General features: G+C 43.2%; 1 protein-coding gene and 1 pseudogene across 2 annotated transcripts in view; both read left to right on the top strand.

Annotated features, from left to right (window-relative positions):
* Positions 1–23,196, top strand: part of LOC139386849 (vasoactive intestinal polypeptide receptor-like) — a 107,839-nt gene extending 84,643 nt beyond the window's left edge. Inside the window, exons 9-14 of one of the 2 annotated variants that reach the window (XR_011629103.1) lie at positions 7,874–7,940; positions 8,055–8,146; positions 15,424–15,553; positions 19,479–19,520; positions 19,866–21,858; positions 21,989–23,196. Coding sequence is in view for 1 of the 2 variants with exons in the window: in XM_071132704.1 (XP_070988805.1) it covers positions 7,874–7,940; positions 8,055–8,146; positions 15,424–15,553; positions 19,479–19,520; positions 19,866–20,063 (529 nt within the window). In the remaining variant the exon portion in view is untranslated. Of the gene's footprint in view, positions 1–7,873; positions 7,941–8,054; positions 8,147–15,423; positions 15,554–19,478; positions 19,521–19,865 lie in introns of both variants that reach the window. The other variant, XM_071132704.1, reaches the window with a different exon arrangement.
* LOC139386850 (prenylated Rab acceptor protein 1 pseudogene) lies at positions 4,148–4,857 on the top strand (annotated as a pseudogene).
* Positions 23,197–24,293: the final 1,097 nt, after the last annotated feature.

Genomic DNA, 24,293 nt, shown 5'->3' on the forward strand with positions numbered 1-24,293 from the left:
TCAGGAGTACAAATGTGCTAAACGAGTCACATAATAAGTTACAATGTTTTATGTTAAACACTATTATTGCATCTCTTTACCCCACACATACAATTATCTGTAAGGTCCCTCAGTCGAGCAGTGAATGGTAGCAGACACTGAATATCTCTCTGAGCATGGTGAAGTTATTAATTACACTTTGGATGGTGTATCAATACACTCGGTCACTACAAAGATACAGGCATCCGGAGAGGAAGGAAACCGCTCAGGGATTTCACCATGAGGTCAATGATGACTTTAAAACAGTGTGGATGGATCGACAACATTGTAGTTACTCTAAAATACTAATCTAATTGATAAGAGTGAAAAAAAGGAAACTTTGTGTTTGCAACAAGGCACTGAATTAATACTGAAAAAAAAAACGTCAAAGCAATTAACCTTTTGTCCTGAATACAAAGTGTTACGTTTGTGGAAAATCCAATACAATACATTTGATTCAAATGTGACTAATTCCATTCTCCATTCTCTTGTTAATTCGACCATGAAGGCCTGATTCACGTAGTCTCCTCTGAACAGTTGATGTTGAGATGTGTCTGTTACTTGGAATCTGTGAAGCATTTATTTGGGCTGCAATATCTGAGGCTGGTAACGAATGATGGTAACAAATAATGAATTTATCCTCTGCAGCAAAGGTAACTCTGGGACTTCCATTCCTGTGGCGGTCCTCATTAGAGCCAGTTTCATCATAGCGCTTGATGGTTTTTGCGACTGCACTTGCAGAAACTTCTTGAAATGTTCCACTTTGACTGACCATCATGTCTTAAAGTAATGATGGACTGACATTTCTCTTTGCTTATTTGAGCTGTTCTTGCCACATTATAGTCTTGTCTTTTACCAAATAGGGATATCTTCTGTGTACCACCCTTACGTTGTCACAACACAACTGATTGGCTCAAACGCATTAATTGGCTCAAACACAAATTAACTTTTAACAAGACACACCTGTTAATTGAATTGCATTCCAGGTGACTACCTCATGACGCTGGTTGAGAGAATGCCGAGTGTGTGCAAAGCTGTCATCAAGGCAAAGGGTAGCTACTTTGAAGAATCTCAAATATATTTCATATTTGTACAACACTTTTTTTTGGTTACTACATGATTCCATATGTGTTATTTCATAGTTTTGATGTCTTCACTATTATTCTACAATGTAGAAATTAGTAAAAATAAAGAAAACCCCCGGAATTGGTAGATGTGTCCAAACTTTTGATTGGTACTGTACATACTGTGCCGTGAAAATGTATTTGACCCCTATTTTCGCATACTTTGATTCTGAATGTTATCAGATCTTCAACCAAAACCTAAAAAAATAAAGGGAACCTGAGTTTACAAAAAACAAACAAAATTGATACTTATTTAATTTACAAAGTTATGCAACACCCAATTCCCCTGTGTGAAAAAGTAAATGCCCCCTTACACTCAATAACTGGTTGTGCCACCTTTAACTGCACTGACTGCAACTAACCACTTCCTGGTACTGTATGACCACTTCCTGTAGTTGTTGATCAGTCTCTCACATCACTGTGGAGGAATTTACTGTAGCTGCACTGACTATAACCAACCACTTCCTGTAGTTGATGATCAGTCTCTCACATCGCTGTGGGGGAATTTACTGTAGCTGCACTGACTACAACCAACCACTTCCTGTAGTTGTAGAACAGTCTCTCACATCACTGTGGAGGAATTTACTGTAGCTGCACTGACTACAACCAACCACTTCCTGTAGTTGTTGATCAGTCTCTCACATCGCTGTGGAGGAATTTGTCCACTCTTCCATGCAGAACTGCTTTAACTCAGTAACATTTGTGGGTTTTCAAGCATGAACTGCTTATTTCAAGTCCTGTCACAACATCTCAATTGGGATTAGATCTGGACTTTGACTAGGCCATTACAAAACTTCAAATGTGTAGACTTTTTAGCTATTTTCATGTAGACTTGATTGTGAGTTTTGGATCATTGTCTTGCTGCATGACCCAGCTACACTTCAGCTTCAGCTCACAGACGGATGGCCTGACATTCTCCTGTAGAATTCACTGATACAGAGCAGAATTCATGGTTACTTCTATTAAGGCAAGTCGTCCAGGTCCTGAGGCAGCAAAGCATTCCCAAACTATCACACTACCACCACCATGCTTGTCCGTTGGTATGAGGTTCTTACTGTGGAATGCAATGTTTGGTTTTCGCCAGGCATAATGGGGCCCATGTTATTTAAAAGCTTGACTCAAGTTTGCCAAAAAACACTTGTGTCACGTGTGCTCCCTCTCAGGCCTCTAGGTCACCAGAATGCTCATTATGGCACACATCTATCACCATAGTTATGCGCACCTGATCAGACTCACCTGGACTCCATCACCTCCCTGATTACCTTCCCTATATATGTCACTCCCTTTGGTTCCTTCCCCAGGCGTTATTGTTTCTGTGTCACATCTGTGCGTTGTTCCTGGTTCTTATTATGATGTGTTATTAAAACACTTCCTGAACTTGCTTCCCGACTTTCAGCGCACATCGTTACAGAATAACGGCTCACCTTCTCTCGGGGGAAATTACGTCAGGTCCGGGAGCCGCTACAGGCTCTCATGCCTCAGCCGGATCGCCAGGCTCCCCTGCCTCCGCCGGCTCTCATGCCTCAGCCGGATCGCCAGGCTCCCCTGCCTCCGCCGGCTCTCATGCCTCAGCCGGATCGCCAGGCTCCCCTGCCTCCGCCGGCTGGCTCTCATGCCTCAGCCGGATCGCCAGGCTCCCCTGCCTCCGCCGGCCGGCTCTCATGCCTCAGCCGGATCGCCAGGCTCCCCTGCCTCCGCCGGCTCTCATGCCTCAGCCGGATCGCAAGGCTCCCCTGCCTCCGCCGGCTCTCATGCCTTAGCCGGATCGCCAGGCTCCCCTGCTTCCACTGGCTCTCATGCCTCAGACAGGTCCCCAGGCTCCCCTGCCTCCGCCGGATCTCATGCCTCAGCCGGATCGCCAGGCTCCCCTGCCTCCGCCGGCTCTCATGCCTCAGCCGGATCGCCAGGCTCGCCTGCCTCCGCCGGCTCTCATGCCTCAGCCGGATCGCCAGGCTCCCCTGCCTCCGCCGGCTCTCATGCCTCAGCCGGATCGCCAGGCTCCCCTGCCGCCGCCGGCTCTCATGCCTCAGCCGGATCGCCAGGCTCCCCTGCCTCCGCCGGCTCTCATGCCTCAGCCGGATCGCCAGGCTCGCCTGCCTCCGCCGGCTCTCATGCCTCAGCCGGATCGCCAGGCTCCCCTGCTTCCACCGGCTCTCATGCCTCAGACAGATCGCCAGGCTCCCCTGCCGCCGCCGGCTCTCATGCCTCAGACAGGTCGCCAGGCTCCCCTGCCTCCACCGGCTCTCATGCCTCAGCCGGATCGCCAGGCTCCCCTGCTTCCACCGGCTCTCATGCCTCAGACAGGTCGCCATGCTCCCCTGCCTCCGCCGGCTCTCATGCCTCAGACAGGTCGCCAGGCTCCCCTGCTTCCACCGGCTCTCCAGGCTCTCATGCCTCAGTCGGATCGCCAGGCTCCCCTGCCTCAGCCGGTCTGTCAGCATCAGCAGGGGTGACTGGTCCGCTCCTGATCCCCAGAATCATTCCTTTGGTTGGTGTCCTGCAGCTGGAGCCGAACGTGCCGGGGGTACCATCACATATGCTCTCTCTCCGGCGCTCTAGGTCACCATGCTCCTGCGTCTTAGCCGGATTGACAGGTTTCCTGCGCCTCTGCGGCTAGAAGTCGGGGAGGGGGTACTGTCCCCCTCCGCCCTCTAGGTCACCAGGCTGCTTGTTATGGCGCTCACCTGCGTGTCATCAGACTCACCTGGACTCCATCACCTCCTTGATTACCTGCCCTATATACAGTAGGTCACTCCCTTTGGTTCCTTCCGCAGGCGTTATTGTTTCTGTTCCAGTGTCATGTCTGTTGCGTTGTTCACGTTTCTTATTTTGTATTATGTTGTGTTTATTTATTAAAACACTCACTCCGCCAGATCACATCCGCTGAGCAACAGCCCAGCAGAAGTCAATTTTTGTGTTTTTGTATTTCTGAGCACAGCAGTGCAGTAAACATTTTCAACTACTCCTACATCTTTCATACATCGGCATCCGTTACTCTACTGAAATCTGGTGTCCCAAAGGGTGAGAACTGCCTTGTAGACATGGACTCCAAGGCAGGCGATCTCTTCAGCGCTGAGCCAGCCGACGCTGCTGGATCCGGAGGTGTCAAGGGAAGGCTGTGGCTGCCCAAAGGCCTCTGGCCCGGTGTGGCCAAGGAGTGGTTTGATTGTCGCCGTGCGTCCATCCCCCTGGGCTGGCTTCGTGGATCACAGGAAGTTCACCAAGCGCCGCAACTTTGGTGAACTGTGCCAGAGGGTGGTGCACAACTTTGACACCTACAACAGCAACTACACCTTCATCTTCCTCAGCCTCATCCTCTACTGCATTATCAGCTCTCCCATGCCGCTGATTGCTTTGGCAGTGTTTGTTGGTGCCTTCTACATCATCCACCTCAAGTCCCTGGAGTCTAAACTGGTCGTCTTTGGAAAAGAGGTGACCGGACCTCACCAATTGGGTCTGGCTGGGGCAGTCTCTTTCCCTGTGTTCTGGTTGGCTGTTTATGGTCCTGGGCGCGACGATGTTTGTGATTGGCTCTCACGCTGCCTTCCGAGAGCTGGAGGGAGGATCGGAAATGGAGGAGCTCTTCATGGAGCCTGTGTGAAGGCATGGTGATAGAAGAATCTGTATATCTGTGTCATTATAGCGTCTGTGACAGCATTGGCAGCGCCATTGAGGCTACAACCCATAAGAATCCCCATGCGGGTGACTACTTTAAAATGGCAGAAGCACAGTGGAAGCCCTCAATGGGGTTGCCCATGCTAAAACAGCCTTTTGGCCTCTTATCTTTCTCTGTGTGAACCCTCAACACTCACCTCTGACCTTTTTTTAATACAACAAAGAATGCACCTTGTCATGCCTCTGAAGTGATTTGCTGTTACTGACCCTCTACAACTCCGTAAGACCCTGATAGTACTCAATTTAGAAGAATATGTTGATTGACTGTCGTACGCACAAAGAGTGACTGAGACGTGGTTCATGTACCTCAGCACACTTCATACTGTGTGCCTACTTCATACTGTCTTTTCCAAATGTGACTGATACCTCTCATTTTGTGTTTAATATCAGTCAGCCTTTTGTTTATTGCCTCTACCTTCCGTTTTAATGTTCCCTTGTGGATATCTAATAATACAAAATGTCACTCGGTCAACTCAAGACCTCAAGACATGTTACAAAGAGCTTTAACATCGCTACAGTAATAATTCAGATTTAAAAATAAAATCCTATATAGCTGATGTTGAATAAGTCCTCAGTGAGCACCATTCAACTGAATGAGGGAAGTAACATCAAATCGCCAACGCTTCTCTGGCTGGGGAAGAAGTGCCCTTTGCAGCTTTACAATGTATTTATCCAACTAGAAGTAATGGTTCTTTCAGACAAATTGCATTTTCTTTAAAACAATGCTTAGTGGATATTCCAGATACCTAATGGTGATCAAGCATTATGTTTAAATCATATTTTGTATTGTACATACTGCATCTACTTTTAGTCGTGTGCAGGCATGTGGTGCAGTGTTGATGGGTAAACTTTTCATAATTTATTAGCTCTGCTTTATGGCTTTGACATTTAAAGATCAATATATTCTATTTTTTAAATATAGATTTCATACTTTTGCTATTTTTTTATTTATTTTTAATGACAATTGGGAAGTGCAATAAACTATCCTACCCAAGAAAAAGAAAAAAACACTCACTCCCTGAACTTCCCTGAACTCACTCCCTGAACTTCCCTGAACTCACTCCCTGAACTTCCCTGAACTCACTCCCTGAACTTCCCTGAACTCACTCCCTGAACTTCCCTGAACTCACTCCCTGAACTTCCCTGAACTCACTCCCTGAACTTCCCTTAACTCACTCCCTGAACTTCCCTGAACTCACTCCCTGAACTTCCCTGAACTCACTCCCTGAACTTCCCTGAACTCACTCCCTGAACTTCCCTGAACTCACTCCCTGAACTTTCCTGAACTCACTCCCTGAACTTCCCTGAACTCACTCCCTGAACTTCCCTGAACTCACTCCCTGAACTTCCCTGAACTCACTCCCTGAACTTCCCTGAACTCACTCCCTGAACTTCCCTGAACTCACTCCCTGAACTTCCCTGAACTCACTCCCTGAACTTCCCTGAACTCACTCCCTGAACTTCCCTGAACTCACTCCCTGAACTTTTAGCACACATCGTTACAACCTGGATGACCATTACGAAGAATGTTCTATGGACAAATGATTCAAAAGTATAACTTTTTTGGACAACATGGGTCATATGAGTTATAGTTGTTCTGTTAAGCACATTTTTACTCCTGGACTTATTTAGGCTGGCCATAACAAACGGGTTGAATACTTATTGACGCAAGACATGTCCGCTTTTATACATTTAAAACAAATTCTATAAACAAAATTCCACTGTGATTAATATGTGGTATTGTGTGTAGATCAGTGACACAACATCTCAATTGTATCCATTTTAAATTCAGACTGTAAGACAACAAAATGTGGAAAAGTAAAGAGGTTAGAGGTTAGAGGTTAGAGGTTAGAGGTTAGAGGTTAGTTTCTGTACATGTATATTTTTATATTCCTGGGATACTTATTTTTTTTAAGGGTGTTTTTTTTAAAGGTGACCCTGCTAGGTAAAGTCCCCCTTATCTCACCTCGCTGGTCACCATAGCAGCACCCACCTGTAGCACGCGCTCCAGCAGGTATATCTCTCTGGTCACCCCCCCCCCCCCAAAACCAATTCTTACTTTGGCCGCCTCTCCTTCCAGTTCTCTGCTGCCAATGACTGGAACGAACTACAAAAATCTCTGAAACTGGAAACACGTATCTCCCTCGCTAGCTTTAAGCACCAGCTGTCAGAGCAGCTCACAGATTACTGCACCTGTACATAGCCTATCTATAATTTAGCCCAAACAACTACCTCTCCCCCTACTGTATTTATTTATTTATTTTGCTCCTTTGCACCCCCATTATTTCTATCTCTACTTTGCACATTCTTCCACTGCAAATCTACCATTCCAGTGTTTATTTTATATATATATATATATATATTTTTTTTTTACTTGCTATATTGCATTTACTTCGCCACCATGGCTTTTTTTGCCTTTTACCTCCCTTATCTCACCTCATTTGCTCACATCGCATATAGACTTGTTTCTACTGTATTATTAACTGTATGTTTGTTTTACTCCATGTGTAACTCTGTGTTGTTGTATGTGTCGAACTGCTTTGCTTTATCTTGGCCAGGTCGCAATTGTAAATGAGAACTTGTTCTCAACTTGCCTTCCTGGTTAAATAAAGGTGAAATAAATAAAATACTGCAGTGCCCAATTATTCAGTTCATAGAACCAAGGTATGAATTTGTTAGACAAATGATTATTATAAACTGCCAATGCCACATTACATGGCCACCGTAGCATTGTAGCAATGTTACCTGAACCTGCCATGAATTTCCTGTGGTGATGAATGGTTGGTCTCTATGGAGGCCGTTAGGAGGACTTGATATTGTAGTGTTCCCCACAATAGGCAACCTTGACAAAAATCCATGTACAATTTCATATTTTATTGAATGATTTTTTTACATTTTTTTTTACAATGATACACATTTTGGTCATCTTGAATTTTAAAATGGTAAAGAGAGTTTTGCCTTAACGTTGTATGTATCCATTAGTATCTAAATAATGTGTGTGTGTGTGTGTGTGTGGTGACATCTTCATCCTCTGCTCCTCCCTCTGTCCTCTATAGATGTTGGGACATTATTAACGACCATCCCTGGTGGATCATCAAAATGCCAATATTACTGACCATACTGGTATGTCACACACACACACACACATACACTGGCCTAGCCGATGATTGACATTTTACATACAACTCTACATCACAGTAATTAAATGTCAGCCCTCTTTCATTCCCAAACCCCCAGGTCAACTTCATCCTGTTCATCTGTATAATCCGGATCCTGCGTCAGAAAATGAATTGCAGAGACATAGGAAGGAAGGAATCTCATCAATACTCGTAGGTTTTTGGTTGTTGTTTACTTTCCCAGCTGTTTTATTTTAATTCACTAGGATGTGTTCATATCAGGATGTCAATATATGTGTAGCTGGTATGCACTCAAAAAAAAAAAAGAGATTCAGGGTTTCTGTTTAGTATTTTGTTCATTATGGGGTGCTTAGATAGACAAACGTATTCAGCCGAAGCCCCATTTACACCTGGTTCTAACATGCGTCCTTTGTTCTGATTGTGCCCACAATTTTAGACAGGTGTAGATGACGCATTGTGATCTGACTGTTATCAGATCATATGAAGTGCAAACAGATAAGATAAGGACAACAGCAGGGGAATATCAGGACGAGGAGGTATGTTAGCGCCAGGTATAAAAGAGGCTAGTGTCATCAGCGTCTCGAGGTTCTTCATTGTGATCTCGTTATAAGATACTTACTCTATAAACTATAGTTAGCTGACATTCAACCCCCCCCCCAAAACAAAACAGTAATTCGTAAAAGGTAACTTTGCATGTAGAAGTTGTGCTTTCTGTAAAACGTATGGTTGAAGCAGATCATTATCAACCATAAATATAATCTAGACTCCTGTATAACCTACAACTCATGTAGTTTGTTAGTTAACTTTTTTTTGTTAATTTTACGCTGGTCAGACAACACGGAGACTGACAATCCGTCTTAATGAACGACGCAGCAACATTACGCGCTGTGATTCGCCTCTCCTGTTGCCAGACATTTTATGGAAGCGGGCCAATACACTTACAGTGTATTGGTATAGAAAAGGTTTGGGCTAAACGCAGAGGTGGCAATATTGAAAGAACTCTCCTGTCTTTGGATTTTTTGCCATTATGCACACGACACCCATGTGGACTTAGCAAGGAGTTTGATTTGGTGCCCTTTCTGTCATTAATTGCAGGAGCTCACCTACTCGTTTACCTAAGGATCGGACACTTTTTTTCAATTTTCGCCTAAAATGATATACCCAAATCTAATTGCATGTAGCTCAGGACCTGAAGCAAGGATATGCATATTCTTGATACCATTTGAAAGAAAACACTTTGAAGTTTGTAGAAATGTGAAATTAATGTTGGAGAATAACACATTAGATCTGGTAAAAGATAATACAAAGAAAAAGCATATGTTATTAAAAAAAATGTTTTAATCATCTTTGAAATGCAAGAGAAAGGTCATAATGTATTATTCCAGGTTAGGCACAATTTGATTTTGGCCACTAGATGGCAGCATTGTATGTGCAAAGTTTAAACTGAGCCAATGAACCATTGCGTTTCTGTTCAAAATGTTGTATCAAGTCTGCCCAAATGTGCCTAATTGGTTTATTGATACATTTTCAAGTTCATAACTGTGCACTCTCCTCAAACAATAGCATGGAATTATTTCACTGTAATAGCTACTGTAAACTGGACAGTGCAGTAAGATTAACAAGAATTTAAGCTTTCTGCCCATATCCAAAATGTCTATGTCCTGGGAAAATTCTTGTTTCTTGTTACTTACAATCTCATGCTAATCACATTAGCACACGTTAGCTCAACCTTCCCACAGGGGGGGGACACCGATCCTGTAGAGGGTTAACCGTTTGTTTGTAAATAGAGGGGGGTGTTGGGAGGCACCATTTAAAGAGTTGTCTGACGAGATAACATGACAGTGCTTAATCACCGGAGAGTTGATGAAGTTTGTCATCGGATTAAACATCATAGCACAATTCACTGAGGAAAGTTTTGTTGTTCTAACGTGCTTTGTGAAGAGGTGATTTCCTTTCACATCCTTCATTGGCACATTGCAGCCAATCTTTTAGGTAATTTCTTTGGCGTAAACATACTTTCTGTATGTTCTGAATATTCGTTGTCAGTAGTACAGATTTGGCGTATATAATAAAGTTGGCTTATTGGTAAACTCTTTTGAGCGTTCACGGATGGTAACTATTTGCGAGCAATAAGAGGTTTTTATCTTTTGGCTTCCTGTAAACATCTTCAATTTAAGCCTACTAGAGAGCGTGTGACCTCAGGCCTGGAGGGAAGCTAAAGTCATTCCGCTACCCAAGAATAGTAAAGCCCCCTTTACTGGCTCAAATAGTGACCAAGCAGCCTGTTACCAACCTTTAGTAAACTTCCTGGAAAAAATGTGTTTGACCAGATACAATGCTATTTCACAGTGAACAAATTGGCAACAGAATTTCAGCACTCTTGTAGGGAAGGACATTCAACAAGCACAGCACTTAACACAAATGACTGATGATTGGCTGAGAGAAAAGGATGATAAGATGATTGTGGGGTCTGTATGTTAGACTTCAGTGCAGCTTTTGACATTATCGATCATAGTCTGCTGCTGGAAAAACATATGTGTTATGGCTTTACACCCCCTGCTGTACTGTGGATAAAGAGTTACCTGTCTAACAGAACACAGAGGGGGTTCTTTAATGGAAGCCTCTCAAATCAAATCAAAATCAAATCAAATGTATTTATATAGCCCTTCGTACATCAGCTGATATCTCAAAGTGCTGTACAGAAACCCAGCCTAAAACCCCAAACAGCAAGCAATGCAGGTGTAGAAGCACGGTGGCTAGGAAAAACTCCCTAGAAAGGCCAAAACCTAGGAAGAAACCTAGAGAGGAACCAGGCTATGTGGGGTGGCCAGTCCTCTTCTGGCTGTGCCGGGTGGAGATTATAACAGAACATGGTCAAGATGTTAAAATGTTCATAAATGACCAGCATGGTCGAATAATAATAAGGCAGAACAGTTGAAACTGGAGCAGCAGCACAGCACTCTCAAATATAATCAAATCAAATCAAATCAAATTTATTTATATAGCCCTTCGTACATCAGCTGATATCTCAAAGTGCTGTACAGAAACCCAGCCTAAAACCCCAAACAGCAAGCAATGCAGGTATAGAAGCACGGTGGCTAGGAAAAACTCCCTAGAAAGGCCAAAACCTAGGAAGAAACCTAGAGAGGAACCAGGCTATGTGGGGTGGCCAGTCCTCTTCTGGCTGTGCCGGGTGGAGATTATAACAGAACATGGCCAAGATGTTCAAATGTTCATAAATGACCAGCATGGTCGAATAATAATAAGGCAGAACAGTTGAAACTGGAGCAGCAGCACAGCCAGGTGGACTGGGGACAGCAAGGAGTCATCATGTCAGGTAGTCCTGGGGCATGGTCCTAGGGCTCAGGTCCTCCGAGAGAGAGAAAGAGAGAAGGAGAGAATTAGAGAACGCACACTTAGATTCACACAGGACACCGAATAGGACAGGAGAAGTACTCCAGATATAACAAACTGACCCTAGCCCCCCGACACATAAACAACTGCAGCATAAATACTGGAGGCTGAGACAGGAGGGGTCAGGAGACACTGTGGCCCACTCCGAGGACACCCCCGGACAGGGCCAAACAGGAAGGATATAACCCCACCCACTTTGCCAAAGCACAGCCCCCACACCACTAGAGGGATATCTTCAACCACCAACTTACCATCCTGAGACAAGGCTGAGTATAGCCCACAAAGACCTCCGCCACGGCACAACCCAATGGGGGGGGGCGCCAACCCAGACAGGATGACCACATCAGTGACTCAAATAATCCAGGTAGAATCAGGCATTTCCCAGGGTAGCTGTTTAGGCCCGTTGCTTTTTTCATTTTTTTGTCTAATGACATGCCACTGACTTTGAGTAAAGCCAGAGTGTCTATGTATGCGGATGACTCAACACTATACAAATCAGCTACTACAGCGACTGAAATGACTGCAACACTTAACAAAGAGCTGCAGTTAGCTTCAGAGTGGGTGGCAAGGAATAAATATTTCTAAAACTAAAAACATTGCATTTGGGACAAAACACTCACTAAACCCTGAACCTCAACTTAAATCTTGTAATGAATAATGTGGAAATTGAGCAAGTTGAGATGACTAAACTGCCTGGAGAAACTCTGGATTGTAAACTGTCATGGTCAAAACATATTGATGCAGTGGTACCTAAGATGGGGAAAAGTCTGTCCATAATAAAGCGCTGCTCTGCCTTCTTAACAACACTATCAACAAGGCAGGTCCTACAGGCTCTAGTTTCTACCTTCTTAACAACACTATCAACAAGGCAGGTCCTACAGGACCTAGTTTCTACCTTCTTAACAACACTATCAACAAGGCAGGTCCTACAGGCCCTAGTTTCTACCTTCTTAACAACACTATCAACAAGGCAGGTCCTACAGGCCCTAGTTTCTACCTTCTTAACAACACTATCAACAAGGCATGTCCTACAGGCCCTAGTTTCTACCTTCTTAACAACACTATCAACAAGGCTGGTCCTACAGGCTCTAGTTTCTACCTTCTTAACAACACTATCAACAAGACAGGTCCTACAGGCCCTAGTTTCTACCTTCTTAACAACACTATCAACAAGGCAGGTCCTACAGGCCCTAGTTTCTACCTTCTTAACAGCACTATCAACAAGGCAGGTCCTACAGGCCCTAGTTTCTACCTTCTTAACAACACTATCAACAAGGCAGGTCCTACAGGACCTAGTTTTGTCGCACCTTGACTACTGTTCAGTCATGTGGTCAGGTGCCACAAAACAGGCCCTTGGATGTACACAGAGCTAATATTAATAATATGCATGTCAATCTCTCCTGGCTGAAAGTGGAGGAGAGATTGACTTCATCACTACTTGTATTTATGAGAGGTATTGACATGTTGAGTTGAACTGACGCAAGCAGTAAAATTAGATTAAAAAAATTGATTAAAAAACACCTTATGGAACAGCCGGGACTGTGAAGCAACACAAAGATTGGCAAAGACACACACACGCACACACGGATTTAGTACTGTAGATATGTGGTGGTGGTTTAGTAGGGGCCTGAGGGCTCACAGTGTGTTGTGAAATCTGTTATGAATGTATTGTAATGTTTTTAAAATTGTATAAACTGCCTTAATGTTGCTGGACCCCAGGAAGAGTAGCTGCTGCCTTGGCAGGAACTAATGGGGATCCATAATAAACCCCAGGAAGAGTAGCTGCTGCCTTGGCAGGAACTAATAGGGATCCATAATAAACCCCAGGAAGAGTAGCTGCTGCCTTGGCAGGAACTAATGGGGATCCATAATAAACCCCAGGAAGAGTAGCTGCTGCCTTGGTAGGAACTAATGGGGATCCATAATAAACCCCAGGAAGAGTAGCTGCTGCCTTGGTAGGAACTAATGGAGATCCATAATAAACCCCAGGAAGAGTAGCTGCTGCCTTGGCAAGAACTAATGGGGATCCTTAATAAACCCCAGGAAGAGTAGCTGCTGCCTTGGCAGGAACTAATGGGGATCCATAATAAACCCCAGGAAGAGTAGCTGCTGCCTTGGCAGGAACTAATGGGGATCCATAATAAACCCCAGGAAGAGTAGCTGCTGCCTTGGCAGGAACTAATGGGGATCCATAATAAACCCCAGGAAGATTCGCTGCTGCTTTAGCAGGAACTAATGGGGATCCAGAATAAATACAAATTCAAACACTGGTAGCTATATAGTTTCCCAGATGATTTATACACTTGTACATTAAAAAAAAAATGGGGCGGCAGGGTAGCCTAGTGGTTAGAGCATTGGACTAGTAACCGAAAGGTTGCAAGTTCAAATCCCCGAGCTGACAAGGTACAAATATGTCGTTCTGTCCCTGAACAGGCACTGTTCCTAGACCAGTTAACCCACTGTTCCTAGACCAGTTAACCCACTGTTCCTAGACCAGTTAACCCACTGTTCCTCGGCCGTCATTAAATATAACAATGTGTTCTTAACTGACTTGCCAAGTTAAATAAATAAAAATGAATAGTTTCAGCACCCTTGTCCATTGAGATGGTTTGGAATCTAGAGTTAAAGTAAGTAATTTGGTGCCAATGATGTACCTGTTCCATGCATCTGTAAGAAGTATTCATTGTCAAACAGAAAATCATTTTTGGACAGAACAATTTTTTTACAAATCTACCATGTAATTGGTCGGTGGTTTTTGTGATTTGCACCTGTCGAAAATACGATAATGCCTCGAGGCCAGCTTGATTCGCTATATTTGTATAAAGTGCATCAACATGAAGTGTAACAAACCATTCTCCTTCATCAATGAGTGGATTTTCAACAAGCAACCTGTAGTATCTATAATGTAGGAAAAAAGTCAGGTCACTCAAGGTTGAATATGGTAGACTACAAATTTCGATACATTTTCACCTAAACAACCAAACCAGAAACAATTGGTCTCATTAGGAATATATTTGTATGACACTTATGGACCTTATTAAGTCTTTATATAACGGGAGTTACAGGGAAATACATAATAAGCCAGTTGCTTTTAGAATCTAATTCCGTTTTGTGATTAGCCGTGTGGTTAAGCAGAAGGCGTTTATAGTACTTCTGATCGGCAAGCATTTCTTACATTTTCTCAACATACTTGCATGTGTCCTGTACTACAATACTAATCCATACCATCCCCCCTAATCAGAGTTTTTTTTTTGTAAGGCTCTTATCATTATGTCAGCTGCTCTAATGCTGATCTCTCTGAGGAAGAACGGTTGTTAATTCTATATCTCTTATGATTGTTCTGTTGTAAAGTTTGATACATTTTGCTTTCTACAAGTTTACGATAAGTATTGATCCAGGCTGTATCACAACCGGCTGTGATTGGGAGTCCCTTAGGGCGGCGCACAATTGGCCCAGCGTCATCCGGGTTTGGCCGGTGTAGGCCGTCATTGTAAATAATAATTTGTTCTTAACTGACTTGCCTAGTTAAATAAAGGTTAAATATATATATATATATATTTAAATGATAGACGGATTAAAAGTGGGGGGAATAAACTTGCTCTTTGGTTTAAAGACAGGTGTAGGTCTTTTTTTGAGTGCGGACCAACTAAACAATTTTGGAATTCTATACAATTTTGGTCGACGCACCTTTTCTGAGGGCAGTGGTCACAACTTTCATATCAGGTTGTACAAGATTTTACCCTACCATTTGTAATACTGTTCTTCTGGAAAGACATCCTGCAAAGACACCCAGCTGTGAGATATTGCTGTAAAATACCCCCCATCTACAGAAGATGGTTAGCATCATCTCTGTCCTTTTGATTATTGGTAGATATCTGGAATGTTCTCTATCCAAATCCACAGTCAAGAAATATCGATAATATTGGATTTTTTTTCTGTCTGGCTCACCATTTAGAATACAACATTCCAGATGATCACACAAAATAAAAAAAATATTCAAAGATATACTGCCCCCCCCAAAAAATCAACCCTCATTCTGTTGTTCTGATCCACAGGAGGTTGGCTAAATCCACACTACTGTTGATACCTCTGTTCGGAATCAACTACATCATCTTTGCCTTCATCCCTGAAGACATCAACACTCGAATCAGGATGGTCATTGACCTGATTCTAGGATCCTTCCAGGTAGGATGGTCTTTGACCTGATTCTAGGATCCATCCAGGTAGGATGGTCTTTAACCTGATTGTAAGATCCTTCCATGTAGGAAAGAACTAAGCCCTCCATGCAATAATATAGCATGTAGGCCTTAGTATATGGTGACTTACTGTACAGTCAGGCCAAAAGTTTTGAGAATGACACAAATATTAATTTTCACAAAGTCTGCTGCCTCAGTTTGTATGATGGCAATTTGCATATACTCCAGAATGTTATGAAGAGTGATCAGCTGAATTGCAATTCATTGCAAAGTCCCTCTTTGCCATGCATTTCAGCCCTATCACAAAAAGACCAGCTGACATCATGTCAGTGATTCTCTCGTTAACACAGGTGTGAGTGTTGATGAGGACAAGGCTGGAGATCACTCTGTCATGCTGATTGAGTTCGAATAACAGACTTGAAGCTTCAAAAGGAGGGTGGTGCTTGGAATCATTGTGCTTCCTCTGTCAATTATGGTTACCTGCAAGGAGACACATGCAGTCATCATTGCTTTCCACAAAAAAAGGGCTTCACAGGCAAGGATTGCACCTAAATCAACCATTTATCGGATCATCAAGAACTTCAAGGAGAGTGGTTCAATTGTTGTGAAGAAGGCTTCAGGGCACCCAAGAAAGTCCAGCAAGCGCCAGGACCATCTCCTAAAGTTGTTTCAGCTGCGGGATCGGGGCACCACCAGTACAGAGCTTGCTCAGGAATGGCAGCAGGCAGGTGTGAGTGCATCTGCACGCACATTGAGGCGAAGACCTTTGGAGGATGGCCTGGTGTCAAGAAGGGCAGCAATGGGCCTCCCGGGTGGCGCATTGGTCTAGGGTTAGGGAGGGTTTGGCCGGTAGGGATATCCTTGTCTCATCGAGCACTAGCGACTCCTGTGGCGGGCCGGGCGTAGTGCACGCTAACCAGGTCGCCGGGTGCACGGTGTTTCCTCCGACACATTGGTGCGGCTGGCTTCCGGGTTGGATGCGCGCTGTGTTAAGAAATTGGGGAGAAAAGGGGGTAAAACATTTTATTTTTAAAAGAAGGGCAGCAAATGAAGCCACTTCTCTCCAGGAAAAACATCAGGGACAGACTGATATTCTGCAGGGATTGGACTGCTGAGGACTGGGGTAAAGTCATTTTCTCTGATGAATCCCCTTTCCGATTGTTTTGAGCATCCGTAAAAAAGCTTGTCCAGAGAAGACAAGGTGAGCGCTACCTTCAGTCCTGTGTCATGCCAACAGTAAAGCATCCTGAGACCATTCATGTGTGGGGTTGCTTCTCAGCCAAGGGAGTGGGCTCACTCACAATTTTGCCTAAGAAAACAGCCATGAATAAAGAATGGTGCCAACACATCCTCCGAGAGCAACTTATCCCAACCATCCATCCCAACCATCCAGGAACAGTTTGGTGACGAACAATGCCTTTTCCAGCATGATGGAGCACCTTGCCATAAGGCAAAAGTGATAACTAAGTGGCTCGGGGAACAAAACATTTATATTTTAAGTCCATGGCCAGGAAACACCCCAGACCTTAATCCCATTGAGAATCTTGTGGTCAATCCTCAAGAGGCGGGTGGACAAACAAAAACTCACAAATTCTGACAACTCCAAGCATTGATTATGCAAAAATGGGCTGCCATCAGTCAGGATGTGGCCCAGAAGTTAGTTGACAGGATGCCAAGGTAGATTGCAGAGCTCTTGAAAAAGAAGGGCCAACACTGCAAATATTGACACTCTGCACCACTTCATGTAATTGTCAATAAAAGCCTTTGACACTTATGAAATGCTTGTAATTATACTTCAGTATTACATAGTAACATCTGACAAAAATATCTAAAGACACTGAAGCAGCAAACTTTGAAAATTAATATTTGTGTCATTCTCAAAACTTTTGGCCACTACTGTATTACTATCTTGTTTTGAATTACCGAACACATGGGTCATTCTACGAAAATGGTGGCTTTCCTGTCCTGGCCCTATTCACCAGGAAAAACACTTAAAAGTGTGAGTTAATGAAACAAAAAATATAGTTTTTTTTTGTTTTAATTTAAGTGTTTTATTATTAATAAAACATATGTAAGACAGTTATATTGCAAACTATTTATATATATATATTGTAGAGCACGGTCAGTACCATGAAATTGGCTTGTCTCTCGGGTCAGGAGTCATGGTTTAGTGACATTTTGAGTTTTAAAAATATATTTTTCTCCCTCTTTAAATGTCATAATACAAAGGAAAGTTATATAGTTATTTAGTGGACAAATCACATAATATGGCTTTATTTTTTGATAGATATGGCGAAATAAGGTGCTGCTGAAAAGCAAACTCTCTACAGACAGCGCAGGCATGCTGACCCACACCACAGAGCAGCCTACCTTCAACAAAAACAGCAGACTTAAAGGATTTAGAGAGTCAAAAAAGAGAGAGTGAAGGATCTCACAGAAAGGGGAAAAAAGACAGGAGCAAACAAAATGGCGGGTCAGACAGGCAAAACACAGATAGAGATTGAGATCAGGAATAACAGTGTTCACCATCCCCCATCCACTCCAGACAGTGAACCCAGTACTGCAAGGTCATAATTAAGACAACGTGTCTGTAGGAAGACATATGTACTCTGTATCTACAGAGTTCGTCTGACAAGTGTATTGTGTTATTTTGGCCCATCTTAATCTTTTCTTTTCATTGTCCAGTCTAAGATATGGCTTTTTCTTTGCAACTCTGCCTAGAAGGCAAGCATCCCGGAATCGCCTCTTCGCTGTTGACGTTGAGACTGGTGTTTTGCGGGTACTATTTAATGAAGCTGCCAGTTGAGGACTTGTGAGGCGTCTGTTTCTCAAACTAGACACTCTAATGTACTTTTCCTCTTGCTCAGTTGTGCAACGGGGCCTCCCACTCCTCTTTCTATTCTAGTTAGAGCCAGTTTGTGCTGTTCTGTGAAGTGAATATTAACAATATTCTGTAATTAGTCTCAGTCAGTCTAGTATGTTAACTGTTCAGGATGTAAAGAATGCAATATGTCTATGTTCTCTGCATTCTCCAAGTGTAAAAAAACTAAAACAACGTAATACAGTCATAGGACTTGTAATAATGAGGTTTGATATCCTCCCTGTCCCCATCTGACTCCCATGAGATTTACGTTCTGTGTTATGAGTTGAGGTTGAGGTTGAGCCAAACGGGCCATTTGCGGTAAAAGAGAAAGAGATACAGAATACCACAGGGAAACTGCTGCAGGAGCTTTTCCTGGCTATTAGGGAATATGAAGTAAACACTTGAATCATATGGCACAGAAAGATACATTTTCATCCATCTAACCATTTAGATATGTGCACTAAATAGAAGTGAATATATAGACAGATTATATAGCGTAATGTACAACTCAAGTATGTAAACCCTCGACCCTTAAACTCTCAAGAAGCTCTCTCACAAGTCATTCTGACTTTATATTTTCTTTCCAAATACCCAGGTCATTTGTGAGAGCAATGATCTAGTTGTTATGATAGCAGTCTTAATTTATATCTGCTTTAAACTCGTATTTTCCCTCGGGAAAAACCTCTCATGTCCTCTCTGCACAAAATTCTATCAGGCCCAGAATTAATGACCCTACCTCATGCTGAATTTGGTCATAATCTTTGAGATCATTTTTCAGTCTTCCACAACTGCTCTGGCTGAGTCTCTCTGGGGCAAAGGCCTTTCTATGAAACAGAACACTCATCATCAAGAATCCTAATGATCTATTGTTGTCTCCTCTCTCTCTCTCTCTGACTCTCTCTCTCTCTGTCTGTCTCTCTCTGTCTGTCTCTCTCTGTCTGTCTCTCTCTGTCTCTCTCTCTCTCTCTGCGTCTGTCTCTCTCTCTGTGTCTGTCTCTCTGTCTGTCTCTCTGTCTTTCTCTTTATCTTTCTGTCTCTATGTCTCTCTCAGGGGTTTGGGGTTGCAGTCCTGTATTGTTTCCTAAATGGAGAGGTAATAACATACACACGCCACTCCACAGACACAAAATGGTTCCTAAGATGAGCTGACAATGTTAGGCTGAATTTGGAATACATTTTTGGATCCAATACTGTAAACTTTACATTTTTCTCACACCGAGAGTCTCACCGTGTCTATATGTTAGACACAGAAAGAGATAGAAGAAGACTAACAGATGGTCTTCATCTACAAGGTGTATCTCTTTCTGTGTCTATATCTTTTCTGACTTATCCCTCTTGCTGTGTCCTATCCCCTCTCAATCTCTCCCCTTCTGTTTATGTTCCTCTCTTCCTCCCTCTCTCCCTCCTCTCCCTCCTCTCTTCCCTCTATCCCCACCAGGTGCAGGGGGAGGTGAAGCGTAAGTGGCGGCGATGGCACATGCAAAGGTTTCTGGGTAAAGGAGACACCAAATACCAGCAGCCCCAGTATCTGGGTAGCAACGGTAACAACTTCAGCACCCAGATCACCATGCTGACCAGGTGTAGCCCCACCACACGTCGAGCTTCCGACTGCCAGGAACACTTCTCTGCTATCTGAGCCCAGCTCTGGGTGGTAACAGAGGGCAGAGAAGAGGAGGCAACATAGACGAGCTGCACTGAAGCGCTGTTTAGTATTCAGTCAGCACAGTAGAGACCACCAGCCAACCACACACAACAACAGCAATGATAGGCTTAGATCAGGAAAGCCGCGGACCAATTTAACACAATTTATTTAGCTTGTTTTTTGTTTAATTTAGGAAATCAGTTCCCAAGTATTCATACCAACAAAAAAAAAGAGAGACATCGTGTCTCAATATAATCAAGGTATGAAATTATTATTATTTTCAAAATGTCTTTTTGGGATTAGTTGTGGTTGTAGTGTACACATTTTTACATGGGGCAGCAGGTAGCCTAGCGGTTAGAGAGAAGCGAGCCAGCAACCAGAGGTTTGCCCGGGTCTGATGGGAAAAATCTGGCAAAAAGTGAGCTGGCAACCGGAAAGTTGCTGGTATCAACACACTTAACCCCCCCCCCCCCCCCCCCCACAACAACAGCTCCCCAGGCACTCAGTGTGGCAGCCTCGACACCTCCAAAACCTGTATACTGTATGTATGTATGTACGTATGTATGTGTGTCTTTCGGAGGGGTTGGGTTAAAAGCGGAAGTTACATTTCGGTTAGACGTTGTTGACGAATAAAGTGATCTAAAGCTTCATAACAATGTTCCGGTCCTCCAACCGGCCGCAATGACAAAAATCAGCCCGTGGCTAAATCTAGTCACCTAATCCCTGGTCTACACTATGTGTTAAATCCCAAAAACCTTCCGGTTCAAATCACCATTGGATATATCTGTGTGTGTATTGAGTGTTGTGTTAGTGTTAGTCCGTGTGCCAGGGTTGAAGTCAATTCCATTTTAATTCTAGTCAAATTCAGAAAGTAAAACCAAATTCCAAATTTTAATCATGGAAAACCATTCAAGAGAATTGGAATTTCAGTGTACTTCCTGAATTAGAAATGGAATTGACCCCAACTCTGCTGTGTGACTTGAGATAATCGTAACTTTACATTGGTATCATGAGCTAGCTACAGAAGCCTGATCCCAGATCTGTAACATACTGTATGTGCTTTAGCCAACTTCTTTGTCATACATGTTTGACATGACAACAAATGAACATGAACAGAGAAGTTGGCTAACAGAAGAGCAACTGGTTATGAGCTACGGCTAGGTATTAGGCTAGGAGCTGGGTAACAGGCTAGGAGCTAGGTAACAGGCTAGGAGCTAGGAGCTGGGTAACAGGCTAGGAGCTGGGTAACAGGCTAGGAGCTGGGTAACAGGCTAGGAGCTAGGAGCTGGATAACAGGCTAGGAGCTGGGTAACAGGCTAGGAGCTAGATAACAGGCGATAGGACTAGGTAACAGGCTAGGAGCTCAGTAACAGGATTTGGTAACAGACTAGGACTAGGTAACAGGCTAGGAGCTGGGTAACAGGCTATGAACCAGGGCTATAGATAACAGGCTAAGAGCTAGGTAAAAGTCTAGGAGCTAGGACTTGGTAACAGGCTGAACTAGGTAACAGGCTAGGAGCTAGGGCTAGATAACAGGCTAAGAGCTAGGATGAGGTAACAGGCTATGAGCTAGGACTAAGTAAGTGGCTAAGACTAGGTAAAAGGCTATGAGCTAGGACTAGGTAACAGGCTAGGCCTTGGCAAGAGTCTAGGAGGTAGGAGTAAGTAAAAGGCTAGGAGCTATGTAACAGGCTAGGAGCTTGGACTAGGTAACAGGCCAGGAGCTGGGACTATGTAACGAGCTGGGATTATGTAACAGGCTATGACTATGTAACAGGTTAGGATCTAGGTAACAGGCTAGGAGCTTGGACTAGGTAACAGGCCAGGAGCTGGGACTATGTAACGAGCTGGGATTATGTAACAGGCTATGACTATGTAACAGGTTAGGATCTAGGTAACAGGCTAGGAGCTTGGACTAGGTAACAGGCCAGGACTAGGTAACAGGCATAGGCTAAGTCTAGGTAACAGGCTGGGAGCTAGGACTATGTAACAGGTTAGGAGCAAGAGTGATTGACTGGCTGTGCTGGCCAGTTCACGTTACTCAACTTTAGAGTCACACGTTGTCGACGTGGCAGCATCTACATTGGAAGGATCTCAAAGTGAAATGTTATCCACGTGGTCTAGTCTATATTGGAAGCATCTGGTCTCGTCCCTTATCTATCTAGTATCCAGCTGTCCATGATCAACCATTGACGAAGACACTTTTATGTACCAGAATTATGTTGTGTTGAAACATAGCTGGATAACATTCCAAGAAAAGAAGCTTATAGTTTTCATAGAATTTATGTGCGGGATTGAAGCGGCAAGATGTTTTCATTGTAAGGCAGAGTCTCTTAGTGCATAGTTTAGTGTGCAGACAGTCAGGTATTTTTCAGTCTTGCTCTTACATTCCCCCCCCCCCCCCCCCACCCCTCCCTTTAAAAAATAGTTTTGAGTTTCACTACAGATGCACCTGTATGTGTTTTTCATTAAAAACGTAAACTTATCCACTAAAGATCATAAGTGGGAAGACCAGGCGGTTAGCCATGGTGTTTAGCCACATGGTGAAGTAGTGATGGGGGTGATGGGTTTCCTCCCATAGCTCCTAACCTGTTGCCACGTCTACGAGGTAAGATATCTCATTTCAATGGTACTGAATTGTTTCCCACTTGGTTTCTAAAACCTTTCGGAAATCTGTGTTGTTTACCTTGTTGTATTTCATTGTACATGTGAATACGTGAATGTACCTCTCACCTAAAAATGTCATACAATGGTTCCAGCGATTGGCGAAGCTGCATATACAGTAGGAATGAAGTACATATTTTATCATGCATTTTATTGTGGTTATTTACAGTTCTCAGGTGTTGACTGGATTTCAATGCATATCATGTATTATGTCATTATTTTTAAGTTTTGTATTTGTGTTACGTGTTCAGTTGTATTATTTTAAACACACTGTATCGATATTCTCAGTCATTTGATAGGATATCTACAAGAATAACTATGTTTGACATTCTATGGAATGCTTTGGAACATTCCGAACAACACAAAAAAAGTGTGGTGTAAGCAAGTGTTTTGTAAATATTGTGCAATTCTGCTTTTGGATTCAGTTTAAAGGATGTTCTAGTAAAGACGGAAGCAAATGAAACCCTTTGTGTTTTTATCTGTCGGAAACAATCTCTGTTCTCCAGTCCGCACGTTTACAACCAGGGAACACCAGGGAACACGATGACAAATAGATGACTTATCCTTAATATATAAATTATATTTGTGATAGACGTAGTGGCTCCTCAACCTGTGTCAGGAGACCTATTGTTGTCCGTAGTATTTACACATCCATGTTTATATATTGTATACCTTCTACGATAGTGTACATTTGAACTGTCAAGGCTGAAAAAAAAGTTAACCTGGTTATTAACTGAACAAAACTAGACTTGAATTCACACGGTATCTTTCTAGAACAATAGCGAAACAGAGCATGGATTTAGTGTGGTTTCCAGGCAGGAAGAAAATATTAGTCCCATTTTATTCAACAGCAGTAGTTTTCTTTTGGGAGGGGGGGCGATTTTCACAAATTGTTTATAATAATAATAATAATAATAATTGTAATAATAATTAGAGGCCTTTAATCTGTTGCATTCAGTGATAAAATGTACTAAATTTTGATCGTCACGATATTCTAATGATGGTCCTCAAGAGCTTTAGATAGTAATTTGGTGTTTCCCAGAACGGAAAAGGGTCAGGAACCGCTGCCTTAGCCCTAAAGAGTATTTCACTTCCTGCCTGTCCATCTCTCAAACAGGAAAGTGTTCTTGGACAAGCCTATGATGATAGAGCAGCGATACTAAAGCCACAACTAGGATCAATCTTCTCTCATCATCACCTCCTTGAGTTAATCACAGACAGAACCAATGACACGCTTTTGACCTTGAGATAGTAAGTGATCAAGTAAAAATGAGTCCCAAATGGCACCCTATTCCCTATATAGTGCACTACTTTTGCCCAGAAATAGGGTGCCATGTGTAACTTAGGCTATAACTGCTCCGGTCTGCCTCTGGAAAGAAAATAAAAAACATTGCCTCAAAAACCCAGGTAACGTCCCCTAACTGTCTATGATAGGAAGATTCCCTCAAAACAACCATTACAACAGCACCGTGACCTACAAAACTGTTGAGAAGAAAGTCATTTGTTTTCATTAGCAGTAACATGAGATCCAGTGTACAAACCTATCATCCAACATCTAAA

Source organism: Oncorhynchus clarkii, chromosome 28 (assembly GCF_045791955.1).
Source record: "Oncorhynchus clarkii lewisi isolate Uvic-CL-2024 chromosome 28, UVic_Ocla_1.0, whole genome shotgun sequence".
In the NCBI taxonomy this organism is placed as follows: Eukaryota; Metazoa; Chordata; class Actinopteri; order Salmoniformes; family Salmonidae; genus Oncorhynchus; species Oncorhynchus clarkii.